The following is an 18,923-nucleotide window of genomic DNA, read 5'->3' as shown; positions in this document are numbered from 1 at the left end:
AATTGAGCCAATATAGCTCTTATATACCATATTACCATCAATAATTGATTAACGAGCAGCAATAATTCGTTCTGATTGATATATTGGTCGATTGGATTCTCCAGCCGTTATAATCGAATGAAAGAAATGCAGCAAACAGTAAATTTGAAGGATTTCTTATTTTCATTAAAAATAACTGGATTTTTTCTCTCGTTTTGAGTGTGAGATGCGTATTGCGTTTAATGATATTCAACGTGATTTCTTAGTCACGCAGCACATCATGTTAGACCTCATCTGAATCATCTCATCTTTTGCATGGAGTGTCTATCTGAATGTTCTAAAGCATTCTACAAAAGTTGTGAAAGCGTCTGATTAGCATACTTGTTGCATGTTTACCAATGATAGCGATGCAAATGGTCGTTTGAAAATACCGCTACGTGCGATGATACCAACAGGATTGATTGACCCGGCTGGTCGATCAACACACACCACACAGTGGGGAACACAAACTGCCCAACATCTAGAAGATTTGAGTTTAAGTGAAAAATTAATCTACTCTTGATAGTATAGGGAAAAATTATGCAGTTCACATGTTTCGGTTTTTTTTTGTCAAAAACATTGTGTTCATGTGGCTTGGGTAGCACAAAACAGGCAAAACCGCACAAGTCGGGTCAGCCGGTTATCACAAGCATAACCGGCATGGGATTTCCCTTTGATTATCTTCTACAATAACCTGACTGAACTTGCAAAGTGATAACGCTGTCTTGCGTTAGTAGCCAGCAGTGAGGTCAGTTGCGCTGGAAGTCGCTTTAGTTGCGGACGTTTGATTCTCCTGGGTGATCGAAATGTCTTTCCTATGCCGTACGGCAATATTTTCATTTTTGACGCTCATTAGTGTTAGCCAGGCGTGAGTATGGTCCTACAGTTTTATATTTCGTTCATGCTGTAAAACGGTACAAACGAATTGCAGGGTTCTGATCGTCGGGCCGAAATCATTTCGTGCTAAAGGCGACTATACGATAGTGATTCACAACTTTTATAAAGGAGCGAATAAGGTTGATCTGCTGCTGTGTTTGGAAGGTCGTGACGAGGATGAAAACGTTTTATGGAATATCACCAAATCTACTGACGTACGGAAAAACACGAATAAGCTGGTGTCTTTTAAGGTTGGTGAAAAGTGCGCGTCGTACATAACTGGTAAAACATCGTTTCCCGTATGATTACATTTTTTTTGTTTTTTTTTTACAGATTCCTGATCATGTACCTCCCGGCAATTATAAACTCACCATCGATGGTCAGAATGGTTTCGAATTCCAATCCGAAGCCGAATTGATCTTCCTTAATCAAACAATAGCGGCTTTAATTCAGTTCAGCAAACCCGCCTACAAACCCGGAGATAGCGTCGAGTTCCGTGTGATAGTGCTCGATCCCGATCTGAAGTCTCCTCCAGAGGAAACGATGGTAAATGTTACGGTAAAGGATTCGATCGGTAACATCATTGGTAAATGGTCCGATGAGCCACTGTCCAGCGGAGTGTTTGACGGTCAAATGGATTTGGCAACCTCACCTCTTCCGGGGACCTACAACATCGAAGTTGAGGCAAACGATAAGAAATTGGTTTCCAAGTCGTTCGAAGTGAAGGAGTACGTATTGTCCACGTTCGACGTAAATGTCTATCCAACAACAGTGCCTCTTGAAGAGCACCAGGCGCTTAATCTTACGATAGAGGCATCCTATTACTTTAACAAGCCTGTCATCGGAACCGTGAAGATGCAGCTCATTGGGGAGAATGTGGTTTTTGAAAAAAAACCTTCTACCCACCCATCTATTAGACAGTGGGATGTGAACGGAATGTTGCAGGTTAGCATCCCATACGTGACGGTCCCAAATGATGTCGAAGACAAACGGAACATCAATCTGAACATTACTTTCACCGAACAATACACAAGTAATGCAGAACAAGCGGCTTGCATAGAGAATAGAGCGCCTTTCACTAAAATATGTTTGCTTTCCATACTTTCAGATCGTACGGTAACCAAGGAGCAGCAAATTACGGTGTATAAACACAAATACAAAGTTACTTTGGAGGAGAAAAATCTTGAATTCCATCCTGTTGCGCCATATAAGGGTACTCTTATCATAACCACCCAGGACGGTATACCTGCTTCTGGAGTCGCTGTGCAGGTGCAAGTGGATGGTCTGGATAACAACTTGGTTTTGAACAGTACCAGTGATAAAAAGGGGTTCATCGGCTTGCATTTTGATCCCTCTGCTTCTACTGAAACGGTGAATGTAACGGTAAGTAAAATCAAAATGCTATTTAATGCATATCATGTTCACCATCCTCTTCAATACGCGTTAGGTATCTATAGGTAATGAGCGGCTTCTCTTTGAAACGATAGAAAAAGTAAAACATTTGGTCAATGGGAATATTGAGATTGAGCTAAAATCCCCGTAAGTAGTACTACAAACAAACGTCTATTACATAAATGATCCCTTCCATTTTCAAACGCTTTACTGTGTTGAATGTCATAAATCCTTGCGAATGTTTATATTTACAGTGCTCAGCTTAACAAAATGTTAAAGGCGGTCGTTAAATGCTCTACAAGAGGGGGCTTCTTCGCTTATTTTGTGGTGGCTAAAGGCAACATTGTGGAGTCTGGCTCTTACAGTCTCGGCCAGGTGACTAGACACTCGATCCAGTTGAATGTAACCGAACCCATGGTGCCAAAGTTTAAAATCATCGTAGCATCCTTATCGAACAACATTATTGTCTACGATTACGTGGATGTGGTGGTTAAGGAATTTTTAAACAATGTAATGAAAGATTAACCACAATATTGCGCTTTTAACGGAGGAAGGCAATCAGTAATTGTATGTCATTCGTTTCGCTCCATTGCAGTTTGATATTCGTATCGTCGCAGACAAGAGCGATACATTTAGACCCGATAATCAAATCGAGTTCAACTTGATGGGCCGACCAAAGGCTTATGTTGCGCTGGCATCATACGATATGAGTGTTCTACAACATGGTAGCTCACACGACATCGGACTAGATGATATTTGGAGGATATTTGAAGGATTCCATACGCCTGAATTAAACAAATACGATGTGTTTCAAGTAAGCGAAATAATCTCTGATACATTTTCTTGGACTATATTTGATATTACACCTCGTACCACCTGCAGAGCATGGGTTTATTTGTTCGGACATTGAATGAACTGCAACACGAAAGAGGTAAGTGAGACTGGAAAAAGTATCTAGCTTTATAGATTTGATTAGATGTTCGGTGAACGATGGCAAACAATGGTCATCAGAGGTCTGGGCCTAAAATTCGTATAACTCTGAATATTAATTACAGCTCCGCTCCGATCATCAGGAAGAACAGTGCCACAGGGTGGGAATATTGAATCGCAACGATTGGTAGCGTACAGAACCGACTTTCCCGAGTCGTGGTTGTGGAAAACCATTTTCCTTCCGAACTCCGGACGTACCACAATTATTGAACAGCTACCTGATACGACGACCTCGTGGTATTTGACCGGCTTCTCCGTTGATCCTATGTACGGATTTGGGATAATCAAGAAACCCCTGCAGTTCACTACCGATCAACCGTTCTACATTGTCGACAATTTGCCCTACTCTGTCAAGCGTGGTGAAGCAGTTCTGTTGCAGTTCACGCTGTTCAATACACTCGGAGCCGAGTATATTGCCGATGTGACGATGTTTAACGTAGCGAGTCAAATCGAATTCGTCGGTCAACCGAAAGGTGAGATTGCGTCGTTGAGTTAATGCCGTTTCTGCTGTCGTACTTTAGCTCTTCATCTCTTCTATGATTTGGTCTAGTAAAAAGTTTCAAGAAATCCCTGAATGTTCCACCGAACGTTGGCGTTCCAGTAGCATTCCTTGTAAAGCCGAAGAAGCTGGGAGACATGGTTGTCCGTTTGGAAGCTTCGATCATGTTGGGCATGGAGAAGGATGCGCTCGAGAGGATCGTCCGTGTGCTGCCGGAAAGTTTGGTGCACACTCGCATGATCTCGAATCTGGTCGCTCACAAAACGTACGCGAATGAATCAATTGACATCCCTCTGGAATTTGGCGGCGAGCCGGAATTGGATTCGATTGCAATCGACTTCTCGGTTACCCGTAAGTATGGATACGCAATATTGCCGTTGATGTTACTAATGCTAATAATGGTCCTAACCATCGCAGCGAGCGTCCTTACCAACGTTATCGAAAACTTGGGCAAACTTTTGGAGGTACCGACGGGGTGCGGCGAACAAAATATGATACGCTTTGTACCCAACGTTGTAGTGCTGGACTATATGCAAGCCATCTCGTCGACGGAATACGGCATCATGGAAAAGGCAAAGAGATATCTGCAAACAGGATACCAGAACCAAATGCGGTACCGTAAGCCGAATGGTTCGTTCGGTGTCTGGAAGCATGGTGGTGGGAGCGTATTTCTTACCGCTTTTGTTGGAAAGTCGATGAAAACGGCAGCAAAGTACATCTATGTGAGTGACTATCAGATGAGCACGGCGTATGATTGGCTAGCCAAGAACCAAAAACCAAACGGTAGGTTTGACGAGATAGGCCCAGTCTTCCATACGGACATGCAGGGTGGACTGCGACAAGGACTAGCACTGACGTCCTACGTAATGATTGCATTTCTCGAGTATCCACAACAAGCAACAAGACATCCCACCGTAGTCCAGCGTGGGATGCAGTATATTGCAAACAACATTTTCAATACGAACGATGTCTACGATTTGGCCATCGCGACGTACGCATTGTGGTTGAACAAACACCACGAGAAGTCACGGGCCATAGATCGACTAACTGAACTATCGACAAAGCTACAGAACGGTCAGCAGCTCTTTTGGTCCAGACAGTCAAACCAAATCGAAACCACCGCCTACGCGCTGCTAGCTTACGTAGAGGCCGGAAAGTACCCCGAAGGAGTTGCGATTATGCGCTGGTTGGTGAAGCAACGATACGCAACGGGAAGCTTTCCACGCACCCAGGATACATTCGTCGCCCTGAAGGCGCTGACAAAGTTAGCAGAGAAGATTTTTCCAAAGAGCAATAACTATGTAATTAAGCTAGAGCATGCACAGGAGAGAAAAGAGTTTACTGTCAACTCGGCAAACATAAGTTTTGTATCGGCGGAAAGACTACCGAATACCATCAAAGACCTGAAGGTGACATTCACCGGTACCGGTACGGCTCTCGTGCAGGTCGCCTACCAATACAGCACCAATGTATTGCAATCCTCCAATCGGTTTAACATAGCGGTCACTAGAATGGACACCACTTCCAGCTTTGTGTTGAAACTACACATTTGCAGTAGCTTCGAACCGGCCTGGCCGGGTGAGCACTCCAATATGGCCTTGGTAGAGGTGAACTTACCGAGTGGTTACGTAGTGGATACCAATTGCATCAGCCAGGCAACAACCGTGAATCCAATAAGGGTGAGTTTTACCGTAGCAATGTGGAATGAACGTTAGTACAGTTGATCGAGAGCAATCTTACTGATCAAAGTTTTTTCACAGGAAAAGGAAATTCTATACGGCGCGACATCCGTCGTTCTCTATTACGACAATATGGGCAACGAGCGCAACTGTTTCGTGATTACGGCTTACAGACGGTTCAAGGTGGCTCTCCGGCGACCGGCCTACGTGAAAGTGCACGACTATTACAACCCAAGTAAGTTAAAACCAAGAACGGGAATTTTAGGGAGTCATGCTTGGGTTATAACTCATTTTTTATGTCATTTTAAGACTTTTTCGCTATCACAGCGTATGAAGTGGACCAACAGGAGCTCTGCGATCTTTGTGACAGTGACGAGTGTATTTCTACATGCCCACGTGGTGCTGGTAGGCCTCACGTATGATCGATGTTGTTGCTTTTCCTGGTTTCTTCGATTCGTAGACCCGTCTGAGCGGAAATATTTGAAAAATATATTAAACGAAATAAAACAGGATGCAAACAAATCCATACCACAGCGAGATCCAAACAGCATGACGTAAATAAAACGCGATAGTATGTTGACGGGCAAATTCAAAATAATATATCTTAATTCCTTAAAACGATAACAAAAGATATTTCTGAAGTCACAACTGTACATGTATAGCATGTTAGTGTGAATTATCTGCTTTAATAAAAAGGCTTTACAAAGAGAAATACTCGAGAATGATGCTGAGACTTGTTAATGCGCGCTAGTGTGGCGAGTCTCTAGACCGAATCAATCAAAATAATTTGTTCGGTTCATTCGTAACACTGAAACCATGAAGAATTGTTCATGGGCCACATTTATTAACAGCTACAGGATCAGTTACAGCAATCTTCCCCTTCAGTATAGACGTCTCAAATTCCCGTTTCATCTATATTGTACACATGAAGTGCATTATATTCTGAAGAAGAGCACAAATTGACGAGTTCCGAAATTAGTAATAATCATAGGTACTATCTATACAGAAATACCAGAAATACTTACCAGGGGTATAATAATCCTGTACCTTCACGTAAGCTGGTCTTCTAAAGGCCACCTTAAAGCGCATGTGAGCGGTGATTACAAAGCAATTGGGCACGTCGCCCATGTTCATGTAGTACATCACAACCATAGTTCCACCGTGGAGCGGCTCAATTTTCTGTGTAATTTCGCGATTCGAACAAAATAAGACAATACAGTTTAGGCTATTCACGCAGGAAACTATCCTATAGCAAACTTACTTCTATTGGATCAGTGGACGTAAGCTCTTTGATGGAATCAATGTCCGCTACATAGCCACTCGGAAAAGTCACCTCCATAAGGGCCATGTTTGACCGTTCGCCTGAATACTCCGGAATAAAGTTGCTGCAGATAATTAGCTTCAGCGCAGACTCTGAGGTTAAGACTTCCTTCTTGACGGTTATGTTGAATCGGTAATTGAAGTTTAACAGATTCAAAAGGTACTTGTAAGTTACCCTGAAAAGTCCGGTACCTTTACCGGTCACGTCGATTTTCATTTTCCGAATAGTATCCGGAATATTGGAATATGTTACATTCTGTGAAGAATGTATAACAAATGATTGGTTCACTCCAGTGGCCTGTAGTCGCACCTCGTAGTCACTTTCAGCCAAATTAAAACGTTCGATGAACTTGGCAAGCGCTTTCAGGCCCACGAACGTATCTTGAGTTCTCGGGAAGCTTCCAGTTTCGTAGGTTTGATTCAAGAGCCAACGTGCAGTGGCTAGTGATTCTGTGTAATCTTTTGCCTCGATCAGTGTTAGTAGTGCATAAGCCGTGGTTTCGATTTGGGACGTTTTACGCGACCAGTACCGTTGATTTTTCTCATTTGTAGTGGAATTCCCTTTGAGTTTGTCCAAGGCGATAGATTTGTTGCTATGATTGTTCAACCACAGCGCATACGTAGCGATCGATAGATCGTACGGGTCAGTAATGTTGTCAATGTTTTTTGCAATGTAAGCCATACCTTTTTCGATCACCGCAGTATGGTTAACGGTATACAATTTGGACTCCAGAAAGGCAATCATAACGTAGGACGTCAGAGATATTCCGGCCCTTAGTCCTCCTTGCATATCCCAAGAGAAAATATATCCTACCTCATTGAATCGACCATCGGGTTGCTGTTTGGTGGCCAACCAATTGAAGGCTTTCGATACGACATTTTCATCCACTGAGATGTATTTCGATGCAATGTGAAAAGATTTTCCCACGAAGGCTGTGAGAAAGATGCTTCCTTTACTGGTTGTAAACACTGCGAAAGAACCATCCGCCTTTCGGTACTTCAGTTGATTTTGATAACCTGTGCGCAGCAATTGCTTGACTCGTTGATCTGTGGCAGAGCTATCATTCGACTTAGTTGCATACAAATAGTCGAGAACTACCACATTTGGTACAAAGCGGATCATATTTTGCTCCCCACATCCAGTCGGAACACTTAGCAGCTGTTCCAGGTTTGGTATCACGAATGTGAATATGTTAGCTGGTGAATAGTTTTAGAATCAGTTGTTGATTTTTTCCCCAAAATTGCGGATTAATGGTGATACTTACGGGCAAACGAAAACTCAATTCGAACCGATCCAGGCTCGGCTTTTTCGGGAACATCGAGCGGCACTTCGAATGATTTTCTAACGCGGTCGTTAGATGTGAAAAGCTCCGTTCGGACGTGTGTTTGCTCTAAGCTTTCCGGCAAAACGCGTATGATTTTTTCGATCGCATCGTGCTCGAGACCCATCATAATTTTCGCCTTAACACGAACGATCATTTCCCCTAATGTTTTAGCTTTCACCTGAAACGAAACCGGAAATCCAACGTTTGGTGGTACGCTGAAAGCCTTTGTGTAGTTATTGCCTAGAATGCACCAAAAAATGCCAGATCAAATTCGATTGCAAAACAAACGATTATTAATAGTTGTCCTACTCACCATTTCCAGAATAGCCGATGAATTCCATTTGATTGTCAATGTTATACAACGTCACATCACTAATGTATATGTTGTTGAGCGCGCTGAATAGAGTGAATTGCAACAGAACCACTTCACCACGTTTGATTGAATACGGCAGATGATCGACAATATAGAACGGTTGCACGGTGGTGAACTGGATTGGTTTCTTGATCATTCCAAAACCATACATTGGGTCGATGGAGAAGCCGGACAGGTACCACGATGTGATGGTGTCTGGTACATATTTGATAAGTTTTTTCCTTCCACTGTGTGGAATATGGTAGGATTCCCATAACCAATTTTCGCTGAACGTAGTCCTCCATTGCAGTTCATAATTTTTAAAAATGTTGCTAAGGTGATCTTGGCGGGAAGCTTTATCATTCACTAAGAACGGATACAGTGGGTAGAACCGTTATGCCGAACGTAAGATGAAGGAGACATTGACAGACATACCTTCACAATCCGTATTATGGCTCCCTGGCAGGGTAAATAGTACCATGCTCTAGAATGGATTTTGGAATAATATTAGAGCCAATAACATGCAGATCGGGGTATTATTTGTCAGACAATCAACTTACATGAAAACAGTTGTAGCTATGTGGGTCATCGCTGATATTCTCGTCAACCAAGTTCCAAACATCTTCGCGTACGATATCATGACCCGTGCCATGCTGAAGCAAGCTTTGATCGTATGATGCGAGAGCCACGTACGCTTTAGGTGGGCCAGTAATTTTAAGCACAATTTGACGGCCGGGTTTTAAATCACCATCATCATCCTCTGTCGTCAAGTCAAACTGCAAACAATCGCCGCGCAAGTAAAACGTATCAGGGAGTTAGGTTAAAATAATCATATCCTCATAACATTGTATGCATCACTCATTACTTTGTTTGAAAACTCCTCAAAATTGATCTGCTTAGTAACGGTCAGCATACTGCCGTCTATCACCGTCATGCAAATAAGTTTTGCTCGAGGAAGCATATTTTGCGACACATTGATGTAATGAGTTATCTTTTCTATACTATTTGCTGACACATATTTTGCATCAACAATGTTTCCTTTAGATACAATGTAATATATGAAGAATTGTAGCCGATGAGAGGATTTGATCTGAAGCTTTATCTTTCCGATACTGAAAATATTGGACGGAATAATTAGTGAATTCAGTCTGACTCGAAATGCATGGCTTATTTACATAGATTTCACTTCAACGTTGATGTCGAACGTATAGGACTGTATTTCACCCTTTTCAATTTCGGTTTTAAATATTTGTTTTCCAGCATGTGAAACCTAGTGAGAAGAGTAAAAATAAATCAAAAATATTCGGGTATTCCGTATATCATTAACTTGTTGAGCAGGCATACACTTATAATTTGCGTCATATTGAATGGCGGCAGCGAAAGACTAATATTGCCCCCTTTACTGCTAGTGACGTTTTGCGTCCAACCGTTTGAAGTTATACCACCGCCCCTAACTTGTAAATTCACTCCTTCGGCTGGTGTACCATTTTGATGTTCGATCTTTAGTGTATATTGTGGGTATGAATTGGGTTGGAGCACCTTTCCCAGTACTACTCGGTACTTGTGTTTGTATACCGTAATCTGATAATCCTTGATGATCGTTCTATCTAAAATGGTAGAAATTGATCTGTTACGTTGTTGCGCTTCCGTTACTCGCTTTGGGTGAACATGAGCGTGATACATTACTTGTATACCGCTCGGTGAATGTGACCTTTACATTTACATCCTGTTGAAGCTCTACAATACTGAGAGGCTCGGTAAAGGGAAGATGAACCTGGAGCATTCCGTTAAGATCTGCTTGTTTTAGCTTGTAGAGTGACTTATTTTCATCATCATACAGATCTATTTTCACACTACCGATAACTGGTTTGCCAAAGTAGTAGTTGGCCGCTATCGTAAGAATAAGCGCCTGGTGTTCCAGGAGTGGAACGACAGTGGGACGGACGTTTATCTCGAACGTGGACAGTACGTACTCCTTCACTTCGAACGTCTTGGAAACCAATTCCTCACCGTTTGCCTCAACTTTGATGTTGTATATCCCAAGAAGAGGGGAGGAAGCTATGTCCAATTGCCCTTCAAACACTCCGTTGTTCACTTTGGCATCGGTCCAAAAGCGAATGTTGTTACCGATCGTGTCCTGCACGGTCACAGTTATCATCTTGAGGCCTGATGGTGGCTTCAGATCTAGATCCAGCACAATCACACGGAACTGAACGCTATCTCCTGGTTTGTAGACGGGCTTGCTGAGATGAATGAAGCTCGAGATGGACTTTGTTTGATAGCCTAGATCCACTGTTTTGCTGAAGGTTTTTTTCTTTATTTTCCCAGATATTGTTATTCTACCACTGTTTGTAGAGCGAATGTCTGGTATCTGCAATGGTTTATTTTTTGATCAGCACATTATCTATATTTTATCTATTATAACTGACAATAGCGAGTGAAATTACCTTCAAAGACATTGATTTTACATCGGTTGATTTCACACTTCCGGACATTGTGTTATTGAAGGTGATGATATCATCCTTTCCGAAACATTCCAAATGGAGCATAAAATCTACCTTTTTAGTGCACAAGTTGAAAATCGTCACAGTGTAGCTTCGATTGGATCGGATGGAATTTGGTCCAACAACGATCAGGCTGCCAAGTAATTTAAAATTATCTTCTAATCGCCACCGCACTCTAGTCCGAGGACGATTAATCCTTACTCATGTGCCATGCTCGTGAGAACTAACGTTGCGCAAATGGTTACGCTGCTTAACCAACACATTTTGCTCTCGAGGCTTATATTTACTCACGTTTGCTCATGCTTCCTTTCTCGCTGGCTCTTTGAGCGTGACTGATAGTTTGCTGTCTAGCAACGATTGTGGGGTATTGTGCTAATGAAACATTGTAATGCGATTGACTATGAAGTTGATGTTACTGGTGCTCGGGGGAATTACGCTTAGCAGCTTATCAAGACCCGTATGACCTTTGCTTATCATTGTCTTTCCAGCATAACGTTTCGGTTCTCGCAAATCACCATCAGTCCATTATCGTTCAGTACGTTGTTATTGAAAAAAAAAATGAAAAAAATCAAATGTATATGGTGACGAATTTTTCCTGGAACTATCGAAAGCAAAAGTGTCTTTCATACTACTGTGTCCAAAAAGTAAGGTGACACAGCATCCAAATTGCCCGCGTAAATGGATATCTTTAATTTTGTATTTTTTATTGGTTGTCAGCACTGTTATTGATAATAATGACAAGTTTCGCGTCAAAATACTCACTAGTGTTTGAGATACGTATTATTTTATGAGCTACTAAAAGTGGATTCTTCGTTTTTCGCCATGTCGCAAATTTTTAAACAAAGAATTTGCTTTTAAAATATGTTTTCTGCTGCGAATATACCAATGAGAAAGGTACAGAATGCCTTTTGTGACAATACTACGTCAAAAAAAAAATATTTACAGTTGGTGGAAAGACTTCCAGGAGGGTCGGGAACGTTTTGAAGAGGAAAAACGCCCTGGACGACCACCAACGTCAATCGATGCAGCTCACACCCAAAAACTTAAAGATTTGATGTTGGAAAACCGTCGATTAACAACAAGAGACTTTGCTGATGATACTGGCATTTCAAACATATCCGCCAAATTCATTTGGAAGGATGTTTTTCATCTCAAGCGCGTCAGCCCTCGATCACGATAATCCACCATCTCACAGTTCGTTGGTTTTCTGTAACTTTTTTCTCTCTGGGAGGGATTACTTTGATGGCAAAAAATTGATTTGGAAGAAAAATTAGGGAATTTTCAAAATAAATCCAATGTCACGTTGTGTTTTGGATACAGTAGTATACCACTAGGCGTATAAAAAAGTAAATCCCTCCAACTCCTTTGTTAGGAGCATGCATAAGGCTCAAGGACTTGCCTTTGTTGGTCGTGTAGCAAATTAGCTGACGCGCGATAATGTTACGAACGCTTCGAGATTGTGCTTAAGGAGTAGTTACGGAGAACCACCGAAATGTTTATGTTTATGTTTATGTAAAAATTTACATAAAAAAGAATAAATAATTGGAGGAGTGGAGAAGAGGTAGGAACGTAATGATTACGTAACTCACAGAACTAACCCACCAATTGGCTTAATTAAATAAGGAAAACCAATTGATGCAACCTTTCTACATGGTTTGGTCTTTTCACTTATTAGTAATAGTGTATAGCCGTGGCCACACGGGGCGAAAACTCTAGCGCAAACGAAAAAATTAATGCCAAAACTTTTGCGCTTCGATATGTTTACATGGCCGGGTTGAGGAAATTAAAATCGTTTTTTTGAAGAAAAGGATTGAATACACTAGCAATGATCACTCACTGTCGATGTAAACCACAAAAAGAACATATTGTGAGCCCTACCGTTTGCAAAAAGCTTTTACGCTAGGTTTTACGCTCCACGGACCAATAATCGTTTGACAGCATGTAAACGGCAAGCGTAAACGTTTTGGCATTAATTTTTTCGTTTGCGCTAGAGTTTTCGCCCCGTGTGGCCACGGCTTATGGAAGACATTATCAAACACATGTTCTTAATGGATATTAACACCTCCTTGTATACCTCTTCCGTAACTGAAAAGCTTTTATTAGATCACTCATTATGAACGCTCGCGTATCTGCTCCAGATTATCTGGCGAATGCCGGTTACCCCATGTACCCATCATTTAGTTCAGTATTTATTTGCACTTGCACAAGTATTTATGATCCTACCAACGTAATGTTTGCATGAATCAGGACAGTCTTCATGGCAGCAAATTTCGCAAATGTCCTGCTTTTCTACTTCGTACAACTGGATCGCAGTGCGCTCTGGAACCGAAGAAAAAATTAAGCAATACTGACTAGCCGACCAAGTTAACCATGGAAATGAGATACATACTGGGATTGTAGACATCTTGCACCACCACGTAAGCCGGCCTCCGGTTGGCTACATTGAACAGCCTGTAGGCAGTGGTCGTAAAGCAATTGTTTGTGGCATCCATTTTCTCGTAGTAAAGCTCCACGGTAGTTCCGCTGTACCGGATGTTGATTTCCTGTAAGCACGAGCACAGTAAAAGAAAAAATAATATGAACGATGGTTATAATCCCGTCACCCACAATTCAGCAGCTCACATGTATCGTATTAACGGTCGTAGCGTTACTGATGGGATTCCCATGAGCTACGTAACCACTCGGTAAGTTCACTTCTACACGGACGAGGTTCGAGGGTTCTTTTGTAAGCTCTTGCCTAAATTTGCTACAGATGCGTAGCTTCAATACAGTCGCAGAAGTGGAATTCAGCTGCTGCACCGTCAAGTAGAATTGTTTTCTTACATTCATCAAATTCGTTTCATATTTAGTTTTTACTTGCAGGATCCCTGTGCCAATACCATCTACGGTTGCATTTAATGTTTTCGCATCTGTCGAATTTAATAGTATCCTGGAGGGAGCTTTCTGAGTGCCATCTACAATAAAGTCTTGCCTTACATCCGAGTTAAAGATATTGATGATGTACTCATTCTTTTCGATGGATGTCAATTGATTAAATTTTACTATCGCCAACAATCCAAATGCAGTATCGAAACTGTGATGAAACGTTCCTGTTTTATAAGTTTGGTTCACAAGCCAGCGTATGACATTATAACCGTCCCCAATTCGATTTGCCTCCAACAGTGATAGCAGCGCGAAGGCGGCCGTTTCAATTGGACTCGTACTTGAATTCCAGAAGCGCTGGGCTGTGTCTTCAATCGTGGTAGATGATGTGATTAGTTTCTCCAATGCCGAATCTTTCTTCTGATGGCAGTTCAAATATAAGGCGTATGTCGCAATAGACAGATCGAAGCTATTTTCGATTGAGTCCAAACGGTCGGCAATGTATGATATACCTTTCTCAATAATAGCCTGATGTTGGTTTTTTACCTTCTTCATCTTTATAAACGCTACCATTACGAATGATGTTAGGGCGATTTCATTCCTATTATTTGATTGCATGTCGTTATATACTTTCGGGCCATCTTCTATAAATGCACCGCTGTGTTGCTGCTTGGATGCCAACCAGTCGAAGGCTTTTGAAATATCGTTTTCTTTGACTTGTAACTGATGTTCGGCCATTATCAACCACTGACTGACGAACGCAGTTACAAACACACTTCCACCTTTATGTTTCCAAACGCCGAAAGAACCATCAGTCTGCCAGAACTTGAGCTGGCTCTGGTAACTTGTTTGCAACAGTTTCACTGCCTTTGTGTGGACTTCGCCACCATCCCTACCCATCGTTTTCTCATATTTGAGTATCACAAAGCATAGCGCAAAATTCATCAGGTTTTGATCCCCGGTATCCTTTGCGGCTACGAGAAGTGTACCTAGGGCTTGGTTGACCTGGCTAACGAGGTTTGCTGGAACGAGAAATAAGTATAAGTGTTTGTGATACGAGCGATACAGCCTCATCGAATACTTACGAATAACGGAGATATAAGTTTCAATTGAACTAGGAATGGCGTGTCTATCAATGTCCTGATTGATCTTGAAGTATGACGAATTATGAGATTTATGCCAGAAAAAATGCGATTTAATGGCGTTCATCTGTATGTTTTCTGGTAAGATAAGGACATGCTTTTGGATGGCATCCACTTCGCGTCCTTGCATGGTTGAAGCCATTAAACGAACTTTCATTTCTCCCAGAGTCTTAGCCTTCACGAGAAACGAGATTCCAACGCCGCCAGTTGCAGGAACTTCAATGGATTTTGTTTGAAATTTCGCCAAGGGGACTACAAAAAGAAGCATCATATGTAATGACTACGCAAAAGATGGCGACAGGATTTTTTCAAAGAATTACCAGAAGAGTTATCGAGGATCTCGAATTGATCGTTAGTGTTATACATCGTCACGATGGCATTGCACTCGGTACCGAATGTATTGAACAGCGTGAACTGCAGCGCTACCGATTCACCACGCCTGATAGAGTACGGCAGATTGTCGACAATGTAGAATGGTAAGCTGGCGGTGATCATCAGGGGTTTCTTTATAATTCCAAAACCATACACCGGGTCGATGGAGAAACCAGTCAGGTACCAAGATGTTGTAGTGTCAGGTGTTGGAGCTATCAATTTGAAGGTCCCATTCTTGGATAGTGTGACATTCTTCCATAGCCAGGATTCGAGAAAATCAGTCCTGTATGGATGCAGTTGTCCTGGCAGACCATTATTGGGTACGATACCCGATCGAGCAGACTTATCTTCCACTATTTTAAAACACATTACGATTAGAAATAGCACACATCGGTCAACTACAGTGGTGTGTAACAATTTACCTGCTTCAATCCTTAGATGTTCTCCATAAACAAATAAACCTATATCCTGGTAGGTTTTCGAATGATGAATGAAAATTTGAAATCAGTTTTTATCAGGTTGATAATACACTTACCCCGAGGGGAGCCGAAGCACTAAACGTCTTCTTTTCATCGAATAACTTTAATATATCCTCCCGACTGATGTCATGGTTTTTGCCATGTTGCAGCAGGCTTCGATCGTATGACGCCAATGCCACATACGACTTTGGGCGCCCGGTGATTAATAGCTCAATGGTATGATCTGGTCTTATTTCATATTCGTCATCTCTTAGTTTGAGATGAATCTTAGATGAAAAAAATAAATTGATTAATTAATAAACAGGACATTATAAAGGGTGGTTTTTGTTTTATATTCATTACATTGTTTGCTAAATGCTCGCTACCAATGATCACGTTATCATACACGAACGTGTTATCGATAACAGTTGCAACGATTACATTGGCTCGAGGAATCACTTTGATCCTAGCTTCGTAGGGTAGTTGGATGTTGTGTGAAAGTTTCTTTTCAACTCTTTGCGAACGAGAAAAAACGATATTTCCTTTGGATACGATGTAGTAAAGCACGAATGTCATTCTGTGTGAACAATCCACCTCTAAATTAAAAGGTTTATCCGGTTTTAGCCTGAAAGAGAAGTGAACAGTTGCCATGAACCATTTGAATCAAAACACTATTTTTGTGATAGCAGCAATCACAGCAAATTGTTTACTTTGCATCCGGTGTCGTTATTCTCAAGCGATATGATATTGGTCCTGTTTTTGATAGTGTTTCTTTTAGCAATATTCGTTCGCTGTACGAAACCTGACAAAGCGAGCAAGATAAAATAAGTAAATATTCTCGGAAATTTTGCAAACGTTGCACTTACGGTAATGTCAATTTCATCAGCAGATGACGAAACCTTTGACGTGCTGACCGCAATAATCCCATTTTGATCACTAGTGTAATCGTAAACATGTTCACCATCCTCAATTTCGATTTTTACTTCTAGACTGACTCCTTTAGCTCGGTTTCCATCTTGGTACGTGACTGCAAGTTTAATGGGGTTTGATGATGCTGCATAAAACACAGGATCACCAATCACCTTCACCTGGTAATTATGTTTATACACCGTGATGTGAGGCTCTAGGAATACCGTTCGATCTAGAATAGAAACAGGAAAAATGTACATGTTTTACATTACCAAGTAAAGCAATCGTGTATGTTAAGCATTACTTGTATATTTCTCGGAAAAACTAACGTTCAACCTAACATCCTGGCTTTCTCCGTAAAGGATCAATGGGTTGGTAAAAGGTAGGTGAACCTGTAGCATTCCGTTCACATCATATTCCTTTGATAGTTCCAAATTGTTGTCTACGTCGTAAAGCTGAACCTTCACTCTACCAATGACAGGCTTGCCGAAGTAGTAGCTGGCCGCTATCGTAAGATTAAGCGCCTGGTGCTCTTCGAGTGGCGTCACGGTTGGGAAGACGTCCATCTTGAACGTGGACAGTACGTATTCCTTCACTTCGAACGTCTTGGAAACCAATTCCTCATCGTTTGCCTCAACTTTGATGTTGTATGTCCCCGGGAGAGGCGAAGGGGCTATGTCCAATTGCCCTTCAAACACTCCGTTGTACAATTTAGCGTTGGCCCATTGGCGTATGTTGTTACCGTTCGGGTCCTGCACGGTCACAGTTATCATCTTGAGGCCTGATGGGGGCTTCAGATCTGGATCCAGCACAATCACACGGAACTGAACGCTATCTCCTGGTTTGTAGACGGGCTTGCTGAGCTGTATGAAGCCCGAGATGGACTTTCCTTCGTACTCTAGACTTTGTTTATGGAAGAAGTTTTTATTGCCATCGATTGTTATTTTACCATTCAAAGTAAAACGGTCAACTGGTATCTGCAAAATGAGCAAAATAAACTCCATCACTGACCACACCTGGTAAGCTGATTGCACCTACGCACCTTAAATTCTACCTTCTTGAGCACTTTTGATACCACATCGACAGACTTCGTTTGGTCGAACGTGACGATTCCATCCGCACCGAAACATTTCAAATTTACCGCTAAAGTAACTCTTGTGTTGTTTGTGTTGAAAATTGTCACAGTGTAGTTCCGATTCGAATAGATAGTGTTTGGCCCAACAACGATCAGACTGTCAAATAACATAAATTGAGCTTCCGCCATCGGCATCGCGCACTGCTCCGTTCGATCCTTACCCTTGGGCCATGCTCGCGAGAATTAACGTTGCGCAAATGGTGGCGCTGCTTAACCAACACATTTTAACGGCACACTGAACACTCACTAGCGGCATTGCACTTCTATCGCCACCGACTGTTGGAGCAGAATTGAGGCGAGATTGCGTATTTCGATTCCACGAACCACGAACGACTCTGCGCTTGTTAGGATTTTTCAGCATTACTTCGATTCGAACTTCGATTGTGCCGGGATGCCCGATAGGGTAGGCATAGCAATCTCATTTATAGATTGTGGCATTGCCATCGCCTGCGCAGGTAGCTGTTTGAGCAAAGCATAAAGCACTTTATGAAGACAGCTGTATAGGAAATGAGATGTTATGGGGCTATTTTAATGATGGTTGGATTTTGATTTGAGGCGACATTTGATTACCAGCAAGAGACAGAAGCACTGTTACCCAGGTCAGCCCAATCTTGCATGTAAGCATCCATCATACATCGCCCAATCCTTTCTGGACATGGATTCTGAGCATTCTTAACAGTGAGCATTGCGATTATAAATGAGTATCGCTGACCGGAACGAAGAGAAAGAGAAAAAGAGAGAGAGAGAGAAAGAGAGAGAGAGACAGAGAGAGAGAGAGAGAGAGAGAGATAAAGCAGGAATTTCTCTCCTGGCAAGAACGAAGGATGATTATACCACGAGATTGAATAATGCTAATTCGAAGACACATGTTGTGTTAAAAGAATTCGTGAACATGGCAGCGACGTACTAGTCGTCCTTTGTTGACTCGACGGAGCGCAAAACCATCACTGATAAGCAGCGCTCTGGCTTAGGAGAGGTGACCGATCGTTGCTCAAGCGGCCCCTGAAGATGATGCTCCATTTTATCTACTATTTTTTAAATTTTAATGGCAAACATGCTTGCTGCGATGCTTGGAGCGACCGAACCAAGA

At 42.0% G+C, this 18,923-nt stretch overlaps 3 protein-coding genes across 4 annotated transcripts in view; 1 reads left to right on the top strand and 2 right to left on the bottom strand.

Moving 5' to 3' along the window:
• LOC125954057 (CD109 antigen-like) overlaps positions 1-18,209 on the bottom strand; it is a 31,744-nt gene extending 13,535 nt beyond the window's left edge. Inside the window, exons 1-13 of one of the 2 annotated variants that reach the window (XM_049684041.1) lie at positions 17,995-18,209; positions 17,741-17,930; positions 17,003-17,675; positions 16,656-16,930; positions 16,500-16,591; positions 16,153-16,414; positions 15,867-16,076; positions 15,754-15,799; positions 15,280-15,684; positions 14,903-15,211; positions 13,578-14,839; positions 13,345-13,498; positions 13,040-13,274 (exon numbers count right to left, since the gene is read on the bottom strand). In XM_049684041.1, coding sequence (XP_049539998.1) covers positions 13,138-13,274; positions 13,345-13,498; positions 13,578-14,839; positions 14,903-15,211; positions 15,280-15,684; positions 15,754-15,799; positions 15,867-16,076; positions 16,153-16,414; positions 16,500-16,591; positions 16,656-16,930; positions 17,003-17,675; positions 17,741-17,930; positions 17,995-18,194 — 4,215 coding nt within the window. In that variant the 5' untranslated portion in view covers positions 18,195-18,209 and the 3' untranslated portion in view covers positions 13,040-13,137. Of the gene's footprint in view, positions 1-13,039; positions 13,275-13,344; positions 13,499-13,577; positions 14,840-14,902; positions 15,212-15,279; positions 15,685-15,753; positions 15,800-15,866; positions 16,077-16,152; positions 16,415-16,499; positions 16,592-16,655; positions 16,931-17,002; positions 17,676-17,740; positions 17,931-17,994 lie in introns of those variants that run through there. The other variant, XM_049684043.1, reaches the window with a different exon arrangement.
• Positions 776-6,028, top strand: LOC125954059 (CD109 antigen-like). The gene is made up of 13 exons (XM_049684048.1): positions 776-886; positions 950-1,145; positions 1,228-1,927; positions 2,003-2,277; positions 2,342-2,433; positions 2,541-2,796; positions 2,882-3,100; positions 3,169-3,217; positions 3,342-3,749; positions 3,827-4,126; positions 4,193-5,454; positions 5,536-5,689; positions 5,764-6,028. The coding sequence occupies exons 1-13, from the start codon at positions 825-827 to the stop codon at positions 5,874-5,876; spliced, it is 4,086 nt and encodes a 1,361-aa protein (XP_049540005.1). The 5' UTR covers positions 776-824; the 3' UTR covers positions 5,877-6,028.
• On the bottom strand, positions 6,133-11,281 carry LOC125954061 (CD109 antigen-like). The gene is made up of 13 exons (XM_049684050.1): positions 11,157-11,281; positions 10,899-11,088; positions 10,138-10,822; positions 9,796-10,058; positions 9,627-9,721; positions 9,317-9,563; positions 9,012-9,227; positions 8,887-8,935; positions 8,413-8,817; positions 8,040-8,339; positions 6,716-7,971; positions 6,480-6,633; positions 6,133-6,396 (listed from the first exon to the last, which is right to left on the bottom strand). The coding sequence occupies exons 1-13, from the start codon at positions 11,216-11,218 to the stop codon at positions 6,350-6,352; spliced, it is 3,969 nt and encodes a 1,322-aa protein (XP_049540007.1). The 5' UTR covers positions 11,219-11,281; the 3' UTR covers positions 6,133-6,349.
• Positions 18,210-18,923: the final 714 nt, after the last annotated feature.

The sequence above is a fragment of the Anopheles darlingi genome, chromosome 3, assembly GCF_943734745.1.
Source record: "Anopheles darlingi chromosome 3, idAnoDarlMG_H_01, whole genome shotgun sequence".
NCBI classification, from domain to species: Eukaryota; Metazoa; Arthropoda; class Insecta; order Diptera; family Culicidae; genus Anopheles; species Anopheles darlingi.
This window is presented reverse-complemented; position numbering and strand designations above follow the sequence as displayed.